The sequence below is a fragment of the Aptenodytes patagonicus genome, chromosome 1 (genome assembly GCF_965638725.1).
Source record: "Aptenodytes patagonicus chromosome 1, bAptPat1.pri.cur, whole genome shotgun sequence".
Classification (NCBI taxonomy): domain Eukaryota; kingdom Metazoa; phylum Chordata; class Aves; order Sphenisciformes; family Spheniscidae; genus Aptenodytes; species Aptenodytes patagonicus.
Genome location: NC_134949.1, coordinates 121,973,508 through 121,991,845, shown reverse-complemented (window position 1 = coordinate 121,991,845; position 18,338 = coordinate 121,973,508). Strand labels below are relative to the sequence as shown.

The window sequence follows — 18,338 nt, the reverse complement described above, 5'->3', positions numbered from 1 at the left end:
AGCCTTCAGGCTCATACAGTAGAGCTTGAACACATGAACCTGATAGGAGTTGATGGAGTAAAATAGTACTGATTGGGCTAAAAGAGTAGCTCTGAAAAACTTTTGACAGCTCTACTCATCTTAATAAACTAAGTTTGACTCCTAAAGATAAAATCCTTAGCGCATTTAAAAATGAAAAATCAAACTAAGTAAAAGGATTATTCTTTTGTTTTCTGAATTTTATTTAATTAAAATGCTCTTGTTTTAGCGTCTACAGGAGGAATTCCTGTGAGAGCTGCAAAATCCATTGGCTGTAGAACAAACATTTCCGATTCTGGAATATGTAGTGCTTTGCTGCTGCATTTACCAAGTGAACTGTTGCCAGTTCATTGGTGTTTTAGTCAAAGGGAATATTGAACTGTTTACCCTCATGCAAATACTCTGAAATTTTTTCTCTTAACATTCAGTATCAGTACATACTGTAGCAGATACAACACAGTTTGAGAGATCTAATGCCTTTTTTCTCCATTGTTTCAGCTCTGCATGTACCATAGGGGGTCACACCTTTTAATTACTAAAATTAAGAAAACTAATTCTTTCCTTTAGTTCACTGTGTGTTGAAAAGAGTAGCGGCATGCTTTGAATATCTCACAGCATTGTATTGCATCATGTAGTTTGTGTATCTGTCCATCCTGTATTGACTTTGCCACGGGAGAGACAAATGATTACCTTAAAGTCTTTCCTGGTCCTAACTCTGTTTGCTGGAGTTTAACAGTTCACTGTAGATAGAAATGCAAGTAAGTGATTAGGTTATCTTAAATGAGCCATGAGAAACATTGCCTCTTGTATTTTACTGATAATACAGTAGTTTTCTATGGCATAAGAACAAATCTTTATACACTCTTAATGTGTATAGTACTTATATGGCAAACTTAGCTTTGCAGCTCTATTTTTTCCTTTATCCTTTTAAGAACTGAATTAAATATTGTCTTTTTTTTTTAGACCAGGTGTGCCAAATTTTTCCTTGGTGAGAGCTAAAATTATGATTTCAGCTAAAATATGAGAGCTAAAAGTATAAAGCTAGTTAATAAGAAGGAAAATGGTAAATCCTCATGAGCTGCTTACTTAATTTTAAAATTCTATTTAAATGAGATATTTAAATTCTTGCTTTTTTTAAACATGATAGATACATCATATAACAAGTACTGAGCTCTGGATGACCACCTAAAATTACAAGTTGAAGCACCCAGTTTCTGAAGCTTCTTTTCTTGTTTATTTCTACTTAATTTTGTCTGCAAGTTTCCTTTTGTAACTTCTGTTAATTGCTGCCCAACCTTCAGAATTTTGCCTTTATATCATTTTATGTTCAGCATAAACATATTTTTTAGACTCCTCCTTCTTGCCGTTGGACACCTCAAGGTTTTAAAGATTTTTGAAAGCTCTTGAAAATAGCTTTTTTATTTAGTTTTAATTTGTGGTATTCATTTTCAGTATTATTGGTAGCCACAAACACTAGAAACTTACTTGACTTTTTTAAATAATCATGATTCCATAAACCAGGATTTCAAACAAGGTACAGTGTCCGATTCTACATCCATAAGCATAATGCTACATTGAAGAAATGTATTTAAGTGTAAAATAATACATTTATATGTATTATATGTATACAATTTAAATGCATTTAATGTAGACTGTGCATCATGGAAAATTAATTCAGGTATATTGATTGTAAGGGTAAAGATTGCAGTGTGTTGCGCATGAAAACAGAGTGAATGACAGAAGCTATTGCTATTTCACTGATCACAGAGCTCTGTTGCTGCTGCATTTGATAATAGAGGTCAGTGTCTTTGGTATTACACTTTTTTGGGAAGAACATGAATTGCTCTAATTCTAAATTATGTAAGTAGAAAGACTTGAGAACCAAAAATAGCTTACCTCGTAACTAGTGAATTTTTAGATGAAAATATTTACAAATCAACTATGTAATTCTTTTCCTATATTACTACCTATCTTTAAAAGAAAATGAAGTGCTGGTGCTAAAGTTACATGTGCGATGCAGCCTTTCAAACATGACATGGTGTCAGTTTGTTCAGAATGATACATATAAACCCAAGATTTTTTTTATGTGCATATATGCTGCAAAAATATGACGTACCTTTTAATAAATACATTTAAAGATTTTTCTTTTACAAATGTTGTCTTCAACTGTTGCAGATGCTAACAAAACAACTGGAGGTATTAGGATTAGCTGAGAAGCCGCAGTTAGTTACTCGCTTTCAGGAAGTTTTCCGATCCATGTGGTCTGTGAATGGTGATTCTGTCAGTAAAATTTATGCTGGAACTGGAGCCCTTGAAGGAAAAGCTAAGGTAAAGTACATTTTGTTAAAAATTTTAGCAGTATTTGGTATGGGTTTTAAAAAATTCTGTCATTAATATAACAACTATGAGATTTTCTTTTTTAAAATGTGCTTTTGTTGTAATCCTAAAAAACCCCAACCAACCAACCAAAAAAAAATTAACATGAAAAGGTTGGTTATGTTGATAACCAGATCTTGTTTCAGTACATCCTTTCTCAGCCATGCCCATGCCTCTCAGGTAACACCATTCTGTAGGAAAGGATGAGGCTCAAAACTTTTATTTCTTTAGATCATAGTTCAGAAGAATGTATTTTCAAATCAGCTTTAGTTTCTTTGAATATTTTCATTTTTCTCTCTGTACCTCTGCCTCCTATTGTTTCAGTTTCATTCATTATATCTCCTTTCTTTTAAAATGTGTTTCACTGGATGTTGTTGTTTGTGCTTTTAGTGTTTATTAACAGTGTTAAAATTAAACAGGTTGCAGCTGGGTGGTTTTTGCTTGCATGTTCCTCCAGCTATTTCTTTTTAGTTTTGCAATTACTGAAAAAAACCCAAATTCTGTTTCTACCTTGCTTTTTAATGTTGTGATAACAATTCCGTACTACATGACAGTGTAGTGTTCTGTTTCTGTTCAACTTGTTTTGTCTTTGTTGATGCCTGAGTTGTTCAGATTTTCTAATGCTGTCTTTTATTTTTCTTCTAGAAATGTTGCTTTTTTTGTTTCCATAATTCTCTCTCTTATCACGTGATACCTGTCAAGAGAAACAAATGTTGAACCGTAGCAATTTTTGCCCTTAGTTCCTTCAAGGATTTCTTTTCATACTGTTCTTTTTATTCAAGAATGCGCTGCTTCTCATTCCATATTATATACTATGTACTCATAGTCGACTGTTTTGTTTGTCCATCACTTGTTCATTCAAACCATATCAGGGTCCTTCTCTGCACGTGTACAAGGCATTGCAGTAAGCTACATAAAAAGAAAATAAGTGAAATAGACTTGTTGCTTATTCTACCCTTAATTGGTGCATACAAGACGTTTTCATTTGGGAATTGCTTGTATTTTAGTATAGAGTGGAATTTGGTTAAAGATGTTTAGTTTTATTTTCTTATAAAAATGTCACCCAGACCGTCAGGAAAACTGCAGTAAGTATTTTAATGGGGTGTCTCCCCTTCTCCTGACTTTCTCGTTCAACCTTACTTGTTTCTTTTCCTAAATTAATAGTTTTCTGCCATTCATTTGGCTGCTTAAATTTTTTACTTTGTAAAATGTGTTTACTGTATTTACACTTCCATTTTTAATGTTTAAAACACAGAGTATGTTTACTCTGCTGTCTTTGTAATAACACAGGATCCCTGCCCTGGTACAACTCTTAACGAGTATCACATCTCATAAATCAAACACAGCGTCCCTGACAGAAGTCCATCTATTCGAAGAGGATCTTTAATACTTGCAAAGCCATACAATACTTGCCATTGTTTCAGTGAAACCTGACCAGGTCACTACTCAATATCTTCTTGAGTACTCTGATAATATATTTTAAAATGTAGTTTTTAAGTTGTTAGTTGTATTCTCATTTCTCAAATATAAAGTTTGACGATTGAAATTCTTCCATTTCTCGCTCGGCAGTTTGATTCTTCAAAGTCCAAGAGTACTTAGAAGTAAAAATACGGAGATTTAGGATAGGGGGAGAAATATTTTAACCTTGAATGTGTTAATATACATTTCTATACTGAAAAACAGTCCTTTTTAAAGTATTACTATACTCGTTACATCTAACTCCTTACCTACTCTTTCTTTTGCTTTCTCTGGGTTCCTTTCAATTAATTGCCTGATATGTGAATGGTGAGTGTGGTTTTTGGATCATGTCATAAGTTATACATTGTCTGACAGAAAGGGAGCAGCATCCTATTAAAATCCTGTTGTGATAGTATGCTCCCCAACACCTCATCCACATTGTCTTCCAAAAGTCATGGTGCCAATTTACTACTACTTATCCTTGACAAAAGAGTAGTTTCTTTCTTGTTGTCTAGTACAATTCATAGAAATAAATGATGGGTTAGTTTTGTACTTTTCTTAAGCTTTTGTCTTTTTTTCTTATGCATTTAAGAGACCTTCATGAACAATGCAAGCTGTGAACTTGGAGCATTTTTTACAATAATATAATACCATGCAGCATCCCTGATGGATTATGGTCTATATTTCATATACATGCAATAGCATGTGTTTACACACACCTCACAGGCAAAATACACTTACGTGCATAAGACACAATAAACCATGTAATCAAGAAAATGTCTTTGTGCCTGTCATTGTCAGTGCTGTGTACACAGATTAACACTGCTGGTTTTTGAATCAAGTATGAGACTGCATGACATGTTGATTACATTATCCTCTAGGTGTCTGACCCACAGGGAATATCTGTAGTAGCAGTACATCTCTTGGAGATTCTTGTTTAGTTCAGGTAGTTGGACACTGTTCTTCCGGAGCACTGTTCAGTCGTGCCACTTGTGTGCTGTGTGTGCAACGACAGTGTCTTTGTACGTATGTAGCTATAGATCAGTGTATATGTTCCTTCTGGGATACTGCATGAGACTTGCATGTTATTTTAAAAAGTTAAGGGGTCTTAGTGAGTTGAAGCTATCTCTTTTTTTAACACGGATATTTCAGAATGTGAATTCTGAACTAATATGCTCATATGTGCATATACATACATCTTCATGTATCATGACATTTGGACTCAAGTGCTTGCTCATCTCTCACTATTTGGGGAAAAGCCCAAAATCCTGTATCATGGTCTAAACATGGCACTATATCAATTTAATTTTTGAAGACCAAGGGTTAAGGAAAAGAAATTATTCTCCTCCCTGCAGTATTTTGTTTAATTTAAATAATTTGAACTGGAATAATCTGGTTGTTAGATATGCCTTGAAGGTATTCCTGTGTTGTTTAGCATTTGGGGGGGGGGAAGCACACATAGTACAGTAGGCTCAGAAGACTTTATTTAACACTTAAAGAAGGAAATTGCCTTAGATTTTAAAATCATTAATGCAGTTTACAAATGTGTTACTGAATATTGCCGATGTTGTTGTGAGCAGTGTCCAACATAAAATATTTTATACGTGTTCCTCCCTAACAGGCTGGAAAGCTGAAGGATGGTGCTCGTTCTGTGACCAGAACGATTCAAAATAACTTTTTTGATAGCTCCAAGCAGGAGGCCATTGATGTTTTGTTATTGGGAAATACCCTAAATAGTGATTTAGCAGATAAAGCACGGGCTCTCTTAACCACCAGCAGTTTACGCGGTATGTGTCTTTCAGGATTTTAATCTGTCTGATAACTATTTGGTGTAAGAAAGCTGTATGGAGTCTGTTTTCAAAGCAATATTGGAAAGTATAAATGCTATTTTATGTTCTGTTGGCTTATTAAAAGATGAAAGTTACTTCTGCTTTACTAATATTACCAAACTAACATGCTGCAGTAATTTCTTTACTGTTTATATTTTGTTGTCGTCTGGGGGTGTAATAGGTAAATATTTGTGGAGCATATTTGTCAGAACTTTACTGTAGATGCATGTTAGATATGTTTTGTTCAGTTCTTCAAACCCATTTATAGCAAGTGTTAATCATGATAATTAGGTGCTGAATTTGGGAAAAAAAAAAATCCTGATTTATTAAAATATTAGGGGTTTTTTATTGTTTGCTAAATGTCTTCCTTAATTTGATCTGTCATGTCAGTGAAGAAATTCTCACCATGGTGTTAAAATAGATAGAAAGCATTTATTCTTCTCTCAAGCTTAAGAATGCTGGTATTTATCTTCATTTTGGTTTCTAAGGTACTGAGGAACAAAAGGGGGTTTGGTAATGGAAGAAAATTTAAGCTAACGAGCTATCAGAAAATTCCTGATGAATGACTTTCCATCACAAAATGTTTTTTTGTGAGAAGAAGTCTTTCACAGGAACGCATGCACCACAAAAGCTTGTCAGGCTGTGGGTGAAATTCTACATCAAAATCGGAGAGATTTCAGTAAGAAACTCTATTTAGGCAGAGTAGCCGTGTGGGAGTTGGGTGGTCTGGTTACAGGAAGGTGGTTCACCTAACCAGAACAGGGAGCTCAAACCGCAGCATCCTGCATCCCCAAACAGAGGTGTAGCCTACATGGCCCCCAGGACTATGGTCATGTCCCATCGTTCTGTAGGTCTGATGGGCAGGGAAATAGTAAGTGGGCCAAGTGTAGGGCTGTGTTTAGAGTACTCTCCTGGGATATAAAAAATAGAGGAGCTAATTCTTGGGGAAAGAAGGAACTTAAATTTGAGACTTCTTTCCAAGATCCCAGATAAGAGTGTCCTAAATGGTGGGTTATTGCCATTTTTAGGGATTAATAACATTCTTAATTTTTCCTTTTTTTTTTTTTTTCCTTCCTCCCTTTCTCCTGGACACTTCTCAACCTAGAATGGGAAAAAATGTGTCAAAGCTTCAGTGCAAATCTGTAGCACAAGAAAAAAATTCTTGTCCAATTGTAGTCTTCACCTTTGGGTATTTATATATTTCCTATGTGGAACCTGAAAGACTGTTTTCCTCTCATTTCTTTACCACAAGGTTTCATATTATTGTAACTTTTCCTGTATCTGAAACCTGCTAAATTGGCCTCACCTCAAAATTAGTTGAAAGTCATTTTTGTTTCTTCTCACTTTCTCTGTGAATGCAAGCTGTCCTTTCAATATTTGCAGCTCCTGTCAGCTGAGGAACGTTAATCCCTCTTCACTGAACATAATGGCTTTGCGTTGCCTGCTAGGTAGTGAATTAACTAGAGAGATACTTCATCATATGTAAATCCATTATTAATAAAGCAAGAAAAGAGAATTTGTTAATACCGTTGTGGAACTTTTTAGATTTTGCAGCATAAAAGGTGTGCTTTAACTGATGCAAATGGTTATGTGTAATAAATTGTATATTACAGCATGTTCTCTCACATATTGCTGGAAAATTTAAAAAAACCCAATTACTTATTTGACTAATTTTTGTCTTGTTTCCTTCTTACTGCATCCGTAGTTTCAGAGCAATCATTACAATCAGGTATAGTATAGTAAATTAAGCTGTAAATATCTGAGCAGCTATTGTTCTTCTCTGGCTTTTTTCTTGTGCCTATTTGCATAATATTTGGTTGTGGGCTCACATTTTCCTAGTAGTGTTTGGATCTGGCATTCCTGTGCCCCAAAATCCCTTAATCCAAGAAAAGCTCTTTAATACAAGAAAAGTGAAAATATAAGGGGTGAAAAATGTTGCAGTTGTGCTTGGGTGTGAGTTATGAAAAGAGGCAACCAATTCTTTGGGTTTTATTTTTGCAAATGCTTTATTCTAGCTGTAGAGGAATTTGCTTTTTTATCTGGTTTGGGAGCTTCTGTATTTTTGTTTTGTCTAAATGTTTTGTTTAGGATAAGAGGTAAAATTCTTCAGTACAATTTGTAACTTCATCGTATTTGCCGTTAGAAGGCTCTACCTGCTTGTGTTCTTGCATGAGATGGACTGATTTTGTAATATCTCCCAGCAAAGGTTAACGTTGTACTGGAATGCTCTGAAATAATATGCTGACACTTGTGTTTTGTGGAGCAAAAGTACAGTCAAAACCACTGAGATACAGTTACCTCTGCACGTGTCACAAAATGGAAGTATTAGAGCATCTATTTAGGTAAATCTCTCGGTGAAGACGAGGCCTGAAGAGGGAACTTTACAGTTAACTCCTAATCTTCTACTTAGAGACGTTGCAGTCATATCTTGACCAATGTCTGTGATGTTGGGCTTAAAATATGGGAGGTTGGCTTCGGAGGATTCAGCAATACTGTGAACACGAAGAAGTGATATGTAATAATAAGAATGTGTAGGGATGAGCCAGATAGACGAAAATGACATGAAAGATCTCTTCAATTTAAGAAGCTTCTGAAAACTCTTAGGTATTATCGTTTTAAGTTAGCAACAGAAGCAACATAATGCCTTTGAACTTTGTTTTCAAAATTCTCTAATTCATAGTGGGAATTCTCCTTTTTGTTGTAACTTAAGCTGTTTACATGAAGCTGCTCCATTTGGGGAGATGTGATATATACCTACCTATTCCATATTTTTAAGGGAGAGCTGCGAGTACTTGTCAGCTGTGCAATGCTTCATCATCTCCTTGTTCCCAGAAACTATTATTTAAAACAAAATATTCCTAATGCTTGACTGTTCAGATTTTACTAAGTGTTGAGAAAATTTAAATGGCTGTTTCTGAGCTATTGCCTTCATAGGGTTGCTTGTGCTACCTCTTGGAAGTAGGTTCAGTGAAACCAGATCAGATGCCTAGTTTCTGGGTGAGAGGAAGAAAGTACTTTCTTAATACCTGGGAAGACAAAGGGAGAGGAGGAGGGAAAGGAGCAAGGAAGCTCTTAATAATAATTCAGACAAGTCTCCCATTTTAAGGGAATAGCGAAGTTGTGCACAGTATCCCCTCAACCTGTGTGCTCGGGTAGTAGCCATTAACCCCGGGTACTAAAGATTGACAGGGGAGGATCCTTGGAAGAAAGCATGAGGATTTGTTGTTGGCTAGGTTGTTGTTCAAATACATCTGAAGTGTTTAAAGCTTCTTTCCCCCCCCCCCCCCCCTTGGAAAACCACTTCAACCATAATCTGTATTTTTGAGCTTTAAATGTTTTTTCCCTTTACATTTGTCTCAGCTTTGCTTTTTCTATTAGTGTTTTACTGTATCTACTTAAGTCTTACTGAGTACTTAAATAATGAAATCTGAGTCACAGGTAACATACACCTGAAATTAACTGATACACTGGCATTTTGTCAGTGTTAAAAACTGTTTATTGGAATAAAGAGTCACGTTGTAATTTATGGTGTTACCACGTAGACTATGTCAGCCTAGCTTACAACTCATGAAGAGTCATATATGTCAACTATTTTTTAACTTCCTGATGTAACATTTCACTGTGGGTTTCATCTGGATACAAATTGCATATATTGAAACATATCTACAGTAATTTGGATGTTGTAGTAAAATAGTTCAATCAGGTTCAGTTGCACAGAATATCCCACCAAGAATTTTAAGTTACTATCCCTTTGTAGACCTGATTTCCAAATGTCTGCCTGCTTAGTATGAACAGCAGTTAAAGTATTTTGCTGCAAAATAACAGAAAATGTAATTGATTGGATTTTTAACATTGTAGAGTGAGACACAATTTTGTTGAAAAGATAAATAGCTAGAAATGTGTAGAAAAATAATGTATGTGGGAGGCTCAGGAGCTCTGAAAAACACTTGGCTCACTGAGTGTTTTGGAAAACAGATGAAAATTTAATCTTTTTTTTTCTTTATTTATTTATTCTAATTTAGAAAAAGAGTCATTCTACAATTTGCTAGTTTGCTAGTTTAAAAGTATGAATTTCATGTTTGTAATAAACATGTTGTCAGTGCACTTCTAAAGTTAGATGCTATCCTGGTAAGATTTTTCACATTAGGCGTTCATGACAATATCAGGAGTTAAATAGCAATAATTCAATTTTGCAGCTTTTCTTAAAAGCTGCTTGGTAGTAAGTATGAATTATTTGGAGCAACTATTTAAAATTAAGCAGAAAATTGCTAAATTTGCAAAAGAAAAAGAAGGAACTGAAGTGGCGAGAATAAAAGTCCAAACTCTGCTTTTGAACTTGCTCAGAGTACTATGAAGACTAATCTGTGCAGATCTTCAAGGCTGTCTGTGATGCTATTTTGGGTTCCTCGGGTTCAGCTAATCCTTTGGATGATTTGGGTACTTGTACGTATCGTGGCTACAACATTTCTTGGATGGGTCAGGTGCTTGGGTAGCTTCTGTCCTTGACCCTCGGAGGCTTTTCTGGCATTTGGTGGACTTCTTGACTTGACTGTTATGTAGTGTGTAGATACATTCAGAAGTAGACTCAGTATTTGGCTCTCCCCTGAAAGTGTAAAGTATTCTGTTGGCTTCTTGCTGTTTTCTTGACTTCATTTACCTGGGTTATGAAAAGGAGAGCATGATCCCAAGCATGATCTGCTTGTAGTACCCCAAAGAGACACCAGTCAGTTCATTGTCTTTTATATGTGATTAGCCCATACATGGATATATGATTTGTTTAGCAGTGAAAGAGTTCACAAACAGCAAATACAATATATTATTTTCTTCTATTGTTTCCAGTTTGTTTCAAAATCATGAGGGCTAGAGGATCCCTGATTTTTGTTTTAATTGTGTAGCCAAGATTCTGTAGCAAATTCAAAGGTGGTAAACTTAAAAAGAATAACTAAAAAGACAACAGCAGCTCACTAATCGTCCTATTTTGGGGATTTGAATGAAAATATTGTGCCCAGTAGCTGACCGTTTTGCAAGACAGCACACAGTGAAGGGAAGAATTCCATCTAATATTGCTTATACGATTCTCAGAGTCTCATAGCCATGCGAGTACTCAAAATAGGTAAATTAATATCACTTAGGTAAAGTACAATGCAAACAATACTGTTTATACCTGATGCAATTTTTATTCCACTGCGATTAAAGAAAAAAAGGAGCATAATTTTAAAAAATATTCAGATCTGTTCGTTTGCATTAGGAAATATATCTATGTGAGTATATTATGCAGCTGATTTATGAAGGGACTTTTAAAATCTCTGTAACTCTAGTGTCTGACCATTGAATAATCTTGTTTGTTTGTTTGTTTTTCACAGTGCCCTTTGCAGATGGGTCGTTACTCTCCCATCTGGCAGATAGAAACAAGGCACAGAGAAAGGCTGGTGTGACAGAGAAATGAGTTTAATTGTTTTGAATCCTAGCCTACTTTCCTCATTAAAGCAGAATTTTAGGAATTCAACTGACCTAAAAAATAATTCATATTTGTGGCTTAAATAGACATACTCTAACATGATAAAATAATGTGCCTTATCTATTTTAGTAAATGTAGTATATCAGTCATTTTTACACTTCTAGAAATTAACATATCTGTAAGTTGGTTTTGAAATGGAGATTGAATTTCATAAATGTAATCTGAAAATGAGGTAGATACCTGTGTTGGCATGTATGAAAAATAATGGTTTCCATAGAGAATCACAGATAGGGTGAAAGAATGACAGATATTTATAAAACATAGACATTATGTTTCTTTTATGTATTATTTACATATCTATTACTTTGAACAAATTACTACTGTCTTTCATTCAGTCACTATCCTACCCAGACAAGTAATATGTCTGCAAATGTACTTTCCCTTGTGAAAAGCTGCATTCATCTTGCTTTCACAGTTTAACTTTCTATATGTCAGTGCATGGATTTGTTGCCATTTTTTTAAGGGAAAGATCTCATTGCCAAGTTTTCTGAAGAAACGTGCTATATAAAAATAACGTTTTTTCAAATGTTTTTGCAGCATCTGTAAAAGTGCTAAAGAGTATGTGTGAAAACTTTTATAAGTATGCAAAACCGAAAAAAATTAGAGTCTGCGTCGGTACATGGAATGTCAACGGGGGGAAGCAGTTTCGAAGTATTGCCTTTAGAAATCAGACCCTCACCGACTGGCTTCTAGATGCACCAAAGTTAGCTGGTATTCATGAATTCCAAGGTAGGATTTGTATTCTGTCAATTTTTTCTTGAAAACTCTGATTTTCACAATTTGATCATAAACATTAAAATAGATATATGAGGTCTTGGTTCTTAAGTTAATTATAAGTGACAAATAGCTTTTTTATTATTTAAATGCAGATCGCAAAAGCAAGCCTGTAGACATATTTGCCATTGGATTTGAAGAAATGGTGGAGTTAAATGCAGGAAACATTGTGAATGCCAGGTAGGTGATATAATCTATACAGTACTAGTTTAGTTGGTAATCACATTTTTTGAGTAAAATGTTACTTAATTTTTTTTCTCCAGTTTTGTAATGGTTGGGATTAGTCTGGATTAATTTCTGACTGTATTCCAGTTCTTTCTGCCAGTTTCTGTGCCAGGATTGCAGACTTCATCTCAGCTTTCCCTAGCAAAGCTGTGATCACTTAGATCACGTATAATGTAATCTCAAGGATCCAAACAGTCAGTACTTGACCATATTTCGGATTGCACCTTCAGCAGCCCCTCAACTTTTTCCTTCATTTAACACTTTGAAGGAATTTACCTCCAATGCTCGTAGCGTTCTGCAGTCTCTGTGCCTTCCTACTGCTGGGAACAGCGAGTCCTGTGAAATTCCTTCCAAAAGCATGTATTGTTGGTATGCCTTTACATAGTGTCTTGCATCAGATTTTGATCTGTATAAAGCAAGGCTTCCTTCCATACTGTCAGTTTTCACTGTCATTCCATGTATTACATGTATATATTATCATGGAGTTTGCATTTTTCACCCCTAGTGGAGTGGGTTACGAAAATATACTTTTACCAGTGGTAGGCGATGCCAGTGACGAAGTCTTTATGTGTAGTCCTAGGATCGTATTCACTTTGTCCATTGTTTTGTCTGCCTGTTTTGCATGTTTTCTGGTGTTTAGCAAGCTTTAACTCATTGGAAAAAGCATCTACTTTAGCAACTATTAGCCTTTGCACAGGCTTTTGTCTTGAGGACAAAGTGGCGGTTTGTCATCCCCTAATTTCGCACTATGTCTGGTTAACGCTGTTTCCAGGTCTGATATTTTTCATTTATATCCAATGCTTGCTCTGAAAACCATAGTCTGTTAGGTCTCCAGGGAAGTTTCTTCTTGATCTAAGACCACAGACGTCTCTGTTTTCCAATATTGACTGAGCTCTAGGCTAGGAAGTAACTCCCTAGAAAAATTCTTAGGTTTTGCTCCTCTAGTCTAGCCTCAGAAATGCAGGAAAGATAGCCCTGGCCCCTAACATTGTCTGTGGCGTTGAGAAAAGTGAGGCAGCATTTTATGAGGCTGAATTTGAAATGATGATGTCATGGCAGTCTATAGCCTGTGTCTCTGCTAGGAGGCATTTGAGCACCATTCACAACTTGGCTTTGGTTTACTACCCCAAGGTTTAGTTAAGGTTATTGTATGAAGTTTATTGAACTAGATCAACAGTTTAGATACCTGCTTAATTTGATTTATTTTAAAACCGGCATTTTTAATCTCACTGCTAGCACAACCAATCAGAAGCTTTGGGCTGCTGAACTGCAGAAGACTATATCAAGGGATTACAAGTATGTGCTGCTGGCTTCTGAGCAGTTGGTGGGCGTCTGCCTTTTTGTGTTCATCAGGCCCCAGCATGCTCCTTTTATCAGGTCAGTGAACACACAGCTGTGCCCAAGTTGGGTCACCTTCAGTTTGCTTTGGATTGCAAGCTAACGTACAAGTGTACTAAGACACGTATGGGGCCCTAAAAGAGTTGTTCCACCTTCTGGGGAGCTAGTTCCTTAAATTCTTTTATCTTAGTTTTTAAATGCCTCATCAGTTGCCAAGAAATCTTGAAAAGCTGAAGTGTTATATTGTTACCTGCTCAATAGCTCTTGGCATTTTTTTAAAACAGCCCAGTGGCCTTACTGCTGTGAAAGAACAATGTGAAAATGTTCTCTTACCAACATAATGTCATACTCAGACATACTTAAAGCTGTTAACTTCTGTGCCATTGTATCTGAAGGTTTAATAGTTGTTTAACTCTTTTAGGGATGTTGCTGTTGACACTGTAAAGACTGGCATGGGAGGAGCCACTGGTAATAAAGGTGCAGTAGCAATTCGGATGTTGTTTCATACATCCAGTCTTTGCTTTGTCTGCAGTCATTTTGCTGCAGGGCAATCACAAGTTAAAGAGAGAAATGAAGACTTCGTAGAAATAGCTCGCAAGCTCGGTTTTCCAATGGTAAGCAACAGTGTTCAAATTCCGTAACGAATGAGAAGTTAAACCCTTTGAGCTCCAGCAGTGTCATCCAGAAGCTCTATTTATTTTTTTTCTGCTCCCCAGATTCCTGTGGAAATCAAATTTTCTCGGGTTAGAGATCTCGGAGATCGTTAAGTTCCCACAATTTTTATTAAAATAGATGATTGCAGAAGGAATAGACCTTTCCAGTGCAATGACTGATAGAGATGATGAAGCATGAATTCACTTGCATTAGGCATCAAAGATTTAGCATAGGAAGGAGACCTTATAGATTCCTGACATGCATGAACTTTTGTAGGCACCGGAGTTGATCAACTATGAAAAAAACAAATCCATGGGAAACAGCACTATTTTCAGTACACAAGAATGATTTTTGATAACTCATTTTAACTTCTTGGTTACTCATTTTCGTCAAGTTAGATTGTACAGTTCTGTACCATATTCTTATAAAGGATTATCAAACACCAAGTAAATACTTGATGATTTTATCAGTGTAACAAAATGCTTCCTTGAGACTTAAAGCTGTCTTAAATTTTGTAGTCAGACTGTCCGTTGCTAGTTTCTGTGGCACTGTGCAGGAGTCTGACATCTTATCTTACAGGGTTTTTTAATTTCTAGATTTGTCCCCATGGTCATGTTTCAGTTTTTCTTGAAAGTACTGTATTCTTACGGATGTCAGAAACCATAGTTTCCTAAATGCCGCTGTTTTAATCTGCCAGTGAATCTGCTTTGATTTACTTAAGGGCAATGGAAAAATCAAAACAAAGAGGGAAGTAAAAGTTCTCACTTTAAACCCTAGGCTTTGTTTAAACTAACAGAGCCCTTCTGTCTCTCCCTAGCCATGAAAATTGTATGTAACTGAAAAGTCTTCAATTAAATCTGAATAATAAAGCCCTCGATTTGCATTCTGTCAGGATATTGTGCCACAAGGTCCCAGGGTAGTGTTTTGTTCTCCTTTGTAACCTCTTTGTGACACAGGTAGCAGTCATCATCTTAGAGCAGACTTCTAAAACAAGAGTAGAAAGATGAAGAATTTTAGAATCCAATTCAGATGATTCATGTTTCTTTAGAAATGCAAACTACATAAGAAGTGTTACTTCTTCTTTCATACTCTATATGTGTGAATACCATACAGTTGGCTATGTTGTTCTAACCGTATGAACCCTAAATACTAACATGTATTTCAGTTGTCCTCATCAGCTAGAAATTACGCATATTTTATAGTTAAAAACTGAACTTCTGCACCTGGAAGTAGTATATTTGTCACTTGGTTGTTTTAAACTTCATTATGTGCTTCTGTTTTACAGGGAAGGATGCTCTTTTCCCATGACTATATCTTTTGGTGTGGTGACTTTAATTATCGAATAGATATTCCAAATGAGGAGGTTAAGGACCTAATACGACAACAGAACTGGGATCCCCTTATAGCAGGAGACCAACTTATCAATCAGAAAAATTCCGGACAGGTATCTTAAAAATGTTAACATACTTAAGAATACCTTATTTTTCTTTTTGGCTTTAGCACTTTTCTGTGGTGCTTCTGTAAATCTATATCCTCAGCATGTTTTACTTATCACTTTTGTCCAGGTAGTGGTATGGAAGTGTGGGACATAGCAACATTTAGTAACTTATTCATAGTAACTGACCTGAAGAGGCAGTGGTACAAATACAGTGGCTAGCTGTAGCTAGTGTAGGAGTGAGGTTTTTCTTTCTCTCCTGAACAAAAAGGAAACTGTCATCTTTTTAGAACTTTGTGTTGGAGTTTACTAATTAGAATATTTTTCTTTTTATCAGGTGCAATATTTAAAAAAATATTTATAGAAGTTCTTTTGGTAATGTTACTGTTTACTTTAAATTGCTGCAGTAATAGGTCTAATGCTGTTACTGTCATTCTGTTGGAAAAAGGAATAGTCCAAACGGAAACCTTTTTACTTACAAAGAAAAAGAGCGTGGAATAACAAAGTCTGAAGAAAGCTTCAGATTTTATATTTTTAGGGTTTCCTGGGAGGCAGCACGTAGCAATTAAAGGAATATTTATAATGAATCAAATTTTGTGTGAAACTCTGTATTCTTTCTTTCCAGCTTTATGTGGGAATACTGTAGTTGGTAAAATGAGAGACAATCCTCCGTTGTTTTGTCTGCTTGCCAGCACTTTGATCATAAGCAGTGTTTTTTCTGAATTAAGAGTTCTCTTCCATTTGTGCTGGTGTCTTGTGCACCAGAACAGGAGCAAAAACACTTGATAATTTTTAATTTTTTTTTTTATAGCCCAGTTCCTAGAGAAAGAGGTGTACGTTCAAATGGGCAGACAGCGTGATTGTTAATTCGACCAAAACAAAAGAGAGGTGTAGAGGTCTTGGGGACACGTCCAGCAGTTATAAAGCTATGGAAACTACCAGAATATGAAAAAGACTCAAAATAGTCTCCTGGCTGGGAAGAAGAAGGGGTAGTATTGCACCTTTGGGGTAATATTCCATTATTTGGAAGTGGCTGGCTGGGCAGCAGGGGTTATCAGCTGGCTAGCGAGGGTAGCTCCACGGTTGTTGCATGTGGCTGTTAACCGGTGTATCTGCTGTTCAGGAAAGGCATTTACTTAGCAATTTTCTTTGTAAAAGTAGGTTAAGAAATAATTGCCAAAAGCAAAGAAATTAATAAATTGTCTCAGAAGTTGCAGATCTTCTGACATTCTGACATTGACCTTCGGACATTGATTTTTAAATTGACTGGATTTCAATTTATATTTCCAACAAGGAAAGCAGGCTAACCTGTCATTTGATGCAGACTTGACTATAAGATCTGAGTTAGATTTATATTTTACAGACCTCTGATGTGAAATAAAACTGCCTGTACAAGATTAAACTCAAGACTGGAGCTGGTTAAGTTAACTAAAGGGTTTTAGCTTATGTCTAGTTTAAACACTTAAGGAGTGAGCAAATCTCCTGGCCTTCTAGGGTCTTGCGTCAGCTGGCTGTATCTGTTTATGTTGCAAAGTACCTAACAGATTTTTTTGATTCCTTTCAATTGACTCTGTATCTGTAAATACCATGTGTACTCTTGGCAGATAATTTCACATAATATCTCTTTTTATTCTGCTTTCCTATTTGCTTGAGAAGAAATGGTGATACTGTCTCTCTAATCTTTCAGTTCATATTGAATGTATTAAGGACTCTTTTTTTTTTCCTTTCTTTTTTTTTTTTTTTCTCCTTAACTCCTGTTTATTGGTGGGGCATCTTGTGTCAATTTGGGGGAATGCTTTGCATGTTCAGATAGGTACATAGAAGATAGGTACATAAAATATAAACCTTAATTCCCAACTTTTGCTGATGCGTGAGCAACTAACCAACTACTTGAAGTGCTGTGGACAGCATCTGTGTTCTGGATGACCTCAAGTTCTGAACGACGTTGGAGGAACAGCAGATTGCTCATGAGCCTGGGTTTAAAGATATAAATGTTGACATGCTTCTGTTTAATGATGATCTGTCTGGGTCACTATTTAGTCTTAGTGGCAAATGTAGAATGTTTTCAGCAGATAAAATTTGGAGAAGGATTCATATTATCAAATGACTTTTTTTTTTTTTTTTTTTTGAGATGTGTATACAGGTTTTCACTGTTAGAAAAGAGAATTCTGATTAGTTTCAAGCTGTTTCCCATCTGTTTCTGTCTTCTGGCATGACACATAACTGCTTTGTTTCTTACAGATTTTTAGGGGATTTTTGGAAGGGAAAATAAATTTTGCTCCTACATACAAATATGATCTGTTTTCTGATGACTATGATACCAGTGAAAAATGTCGCACGCCAGCATGGACAGATCGTATTCTTTGGAGAAGAAGAAAATGGCCTTTTGACCGATCAGGTTTGAGTGCTTCCTTAAATTGTTTAAAATATTATTTTAACTGGCTTACAGAATCCATTTAGTGACATTCACAGTGCCAGTGATTCTGAGCTTCTATCCCTGACTTTGTATGAGACAGAAAGCTTAAATAGCATCTGCAGTAAATACAGTGACGCTGAACAGGAGGATCAAGAATCAGATACCAGTTACTGATATTTCAGTAGTTCAAAAGGAACTTCTGTTTTCTTCTGTAGAACACTTGGTTTTGGTTTACTTTCTTTTTTCTCTTTTTACAAATAGCTTATTTTTTAAAGCATATTCTTGCAATCACTGTGT

General features: G+C 35.8%; 1 protein-coding gene across 12 annotated transcripts in view; it reads left to right on the top strand.

The window, feature by feature from the left end:
• SYNJ1 (synaptojanin 1) overlaps nt 1-18,338 on the top strand; it is a 68,508-nt gene that overhangs the window by 24,193 nt on the left and 25,977 nt on the right. For 7 of the 12 annotated variants that reach the window (XM_076353064.1, XM_076353055.1, XM_076353046.1 and 4 more), the window contains exons 11-19: nt 2,194-2,346; nt 5,474-5,639; nt 7,387-7,410; nt 11,737-11,928; nt 12,069-12,153; nt 13,435-13,575; nt 13,958-14,150; nt 15,476-15,634; nt 17,867-18,023. In XM_076353064.1, coding sequence (XP_076209179.1) covers nt 2,194-2,346; nt 5,474-5,639; nt 7,387-7,410; nt 11,737-11,928; nt 12,069-12,153; nt 13,435-13,575; nt 13,958-14,150; nt 15,476-15,634; nt 17,867-18,023 — 1,270 coding nt within the window. The remainder of the gene's footprint in view (nt 1-2,193; nt 2,347-5,473; nt 5,640-7,386; nt 7,411-11,736; nt 11,929-12,068; nt 12,154-13,434; nt 13,576-13,957; nt 14,151-15,475; nt 15,635-17,866; nt 18,024-18,338) is intronic. The other 5 variants (XM_076353121.1, XM_076353076.1, XM_076353142.1 and 2 more) reach the window with 2 other exon arrangements.